The sequence below is a fragment of the Carlito syrichta genome, unplaced genomic scaffold (genome assembly GCF_000164805.1).
Source record: "Carlito syrichta isolate Samal-C Ts95f unplaced genomic scaffold, Tarsius_syrichta-2.0.1 Scaffold303646, whole genome shotgun sequence".
NCBI lineage: Eukaryota > Metazoa > Chordata > Mammalia > Primates > Tarsiidae > Carlito > Carlito syrichta.
Window position 1 is genome coordinate 1 of NW_007247742.1, and position 3,039 is coordinate 3,039.

Genomic DNA, 3,039 nt, shown 5'->3' on the forward strand with positions numbered 1-3,039 from the left:
CGCGCCGCTCCGCCGAGGCTGCGCCCCACGGGGCTGGCCGGGCCTGCGGTCTCCCTCTCCCTGTGTGGACTCCGGGGCCTGGAAGTTCCCCCTCGATCTGCCCACCTCCCGCCTGGGCCTTGCCCCCCCCAGGGCCGGGGGGCAGAGGTGGAAAAGCCAGTGGAGGGTGGGTCAGTCAGTCAGCCGGTGCCAGGCTCCAGGTTGGAGGTCTGGGCAGGGCGGGGGCAGAGGCGGTGGCAGACAGATGGCCGCTGGACACTGGCCCCAGGCCTGGGACTGCACCCCCGCCCCTGGGCCCAGTCTCAGCGAGGACTTTGAACCCACGGGAGAGGCCGAAGGCAAGGCAGGAGTGGAGGGAGGACGGTCTTGGCTCCAAGCCCGGGCTCTCCCGAGCAGGGGCTGCTCGGGTAAGGTGGGATCAGGAGGCACCCTAGTGGGGTCGACGGGCAGCGATGGAGACCCTGAGAAAGAGAGAAAGCACATGCCCAGGCAGCCCACTCCCAAAGACGGCCATACCCACACGAGGGCCACTCCAGGGCTGCAGGGATCTGGGGCAAAGACCTGTGGGGACCCTGGCAGGCACATTTCGGGAAGAGCCAGGAGCCACCGTGGCTTGTCTCCCTTGATGGAGAGGGTGTGACCAGGTCCTACCTGCTCAGAGGTTCCCGCCTGGGCACCTGTGCAGGCCGGTGTCCACACTGCCCCCAACTCAGACCTCCCTCCTCCAGGCGACCAGAGGTCAGCAGCTTCCCAGAAGCCCCGAAGCCGGGGCATCCTCCATTCCCTCTTCTGCTGCGTCTGCCGGGACGATGGGGAGGCCCTGCCGGCCCATAGTGGGGCGCCCCTGCTTGTGGAGGAGAACGGCGCCATCCCCAAGGTGCGTGGGAGCCGGGCAGGGGCTGGCCGCTGGGGTCCGTCTGGAGGGGGCTCAGCGAAATAGACTTCCAGCGGAGCTTTTCATGACTTACCTGCAGACCCTGGAAGGTTCTGAGAAGGAGGCGGGTGGCCGCCTCTGCCAGGCTCTATACTCCCCCGCTAGGCCCTCCCTGTTCATTCTATCTGCCCCAAGACTGCTGCCCAACTGAGGGAATCCTGAATTTTCCCCTCATCGCAGGAAGCCTTTCCTGCCTTGGCTTTCCAGGTGGGGAGGTGAGGCCCAGAGGGCCAGGTGGCCTGCCCCAGGGCCCAGAGCTGGCAGGGGCTAAGCTGGGAGTGGGGTGGCGTCGCCGCCCGGTCCCCAGGGCTCCTCAGGCGGAGGTCTCCATAGAGGGGCTTCAGCCAGCCCCGCTCCTCCCACAGCAGACCCCAGTCCAGTACCTGCTCCCCGAGGCCAAGGCCCAGGATTCGGACAAGATCTGTGTGGTCATCGACCTGGACGAGACCCTGGTACACAGCTCCTTCAAGGTGGGCCCTGCCCAGCAGCCTCAGCCTGGGTCTCTCCGGGGGCCCGCCCTGGCTTGGGAGGGCGGTCGGGGCTGGGCCCCGCCTCCGGGGTTCCCCCCCAACTCCAGCAGCTCTTTTCCCCCCACAGCCAGTGAACAACGCCGACTTCATCATCCCCGTGGAGATCGATGGGGTGGTCCACCAGGTGAGGGCGGGCGGAGGCGGCGATGGCCTTGGCATCTGCCTTCCGGACCCCAGGTTCTTCCCACCCATCCGGAGAGCCCCAGAGGGAAATTCGTTAGATATGGAGTGTCAGAGACCCAGATGGGGTGTGAGACTTACCCAGGGCCACATAGAACCTCAGGGACTTGGCCCGATTCCAGGCCTGCGGAGAGTGGGTTTCTCCTCTGGGCCGCCCTTGCTGGGCCTCCTCGCCCCACCCTGCCCGGGACCCAGTTCAAGTAATTCAGGATAGGTTGTGTGCTGTCCAGCCTGTTCTCCATTACTTGGCTCGGGGACCGGTGCCCTGCAGCCTTGGGGTGAGGGGGCTGCCCTGGGCTCCGGCATCTGGTTGAGGCTGAGGTTGGGGGCGGGACTGGGAATTAGTGACTCCCCGTGAGGTAGAACCTGAAGCTTGCTGGAGTCCAAGTTCATTGTGATCCTTCTCTGGGAGGGGGGGTGGTTTCCCCAGCAGCGGTGGGGCAGCAGGCCTAGTGGAGCCTGCAGACCCAGCCGCCTCCCGTGCTCTGCCTCCTCCACCCGTGCCCTCCCAGCCCTCAGCCACCCCACCCCGCTGGGCCTGTGGCCGGCAGTCCCCTCACTGGCCTGCCCCCCAGGTCTACGTGCTGAAGCGGCCTCACGTGGACGAGTTCCTGCAGCGAATGGGCGAGCTCTTCGAGTGTGTGCTGTTCACCGCCAGCCTAGCCAAGGTGAGCCCCCAGCGGGTGAGCCCCCCGAGGCGACCCTGCCCTCCTGTCCACCTCCAGCATGCAGCCCAGTGGACCTCCAGCCACCCTCGGCCTCAGGATGACCCACCTCCCGTCCCCAGTATGCAGACCCAGTAGCTGACCTGCTGGACAAGTGGGGAGCCTTCCGGGCCCGGCTGTTCCGAGAGTCTTGTGTCTTCCACCGGGGCAACTACGTGAAGGACCTGAGCCGGCTGGGCCGAGACCTTCGGCGGGTGCTCATCCTGGACAACTCACCCGCCTCCTACGTCTTCCACCCGGACAACGCCGTGAGTGGGGGCCGGGCCGTTACAGGGGCTGAGGCGTAAGAACCAGGTCTGTCCAGTCAGGCCGCCTTGGCCTCCCCGGTCCCCAGTTGGGCGGTGTCTGAGGGCTGGTACCCTGCCTGGTTCTTCTTTCTGTGCCCCCTCCCCTTTTCTACTCGTCACTGCTGCCATTCTTTCCATTCTCCTTGTGCACAGCAGAGCGCCTGCTGCGTACAGGAGTCCATGCTGGGCAACAAAGCAGTTTCGGCATTTCAGACGGCCAGTTGTAACCTAATAGCCCACAGAGAGTTTTGTGGGTCCTGACTGGGATTTTTTAGCAAAATGAAATAGAATATAAAATATTAGAGTGTTTTGTACATAATGTTAAGAATTGTTAGCCGGGCTCGGTGGCTCAGCCTGTAATCCCGCGCCTTTGGGAGGCTGAG

The 3,039-nt window shown here is 64.9% G+C and overlaps 1 protein-coding gene across 1 annotated transcript in view; it reads left to right on the forward strand.

Annotated features, from left to right (window-relative positions):
* Positions 1–244: 244 nt before the first annotated feature.
* CTDSP1 (CTD small phosphatase 1) overlaps positions 245–3,039 on the forward strand; it is a 5,268-nt gene continuing 2,473 nt past the window's right edge. Inside the window, exons 1-6 of the mRNA XM_008058898.2 lie at positions 245–634; positions 686–877; positions 1,300–1,404; positions 1,532–1,588; positions 2,220–2,312; positions 2,432–2,617. Coding sequence (XP_008057089.2) covers positions 245–634; positions 686–877; positions 1,300–1,404; positions 1,532–1,588; positions 2,220–2,312; positions 2,432–2,617 — 1,023 coding nt within the window. The remainder of the gene's footprint in view (positions 635–685; positions 878–1,299; positions 1,405–1,531; positions 1,589–2,219; positions 2,313–2,431; positions 2,618–3,039) is intronic.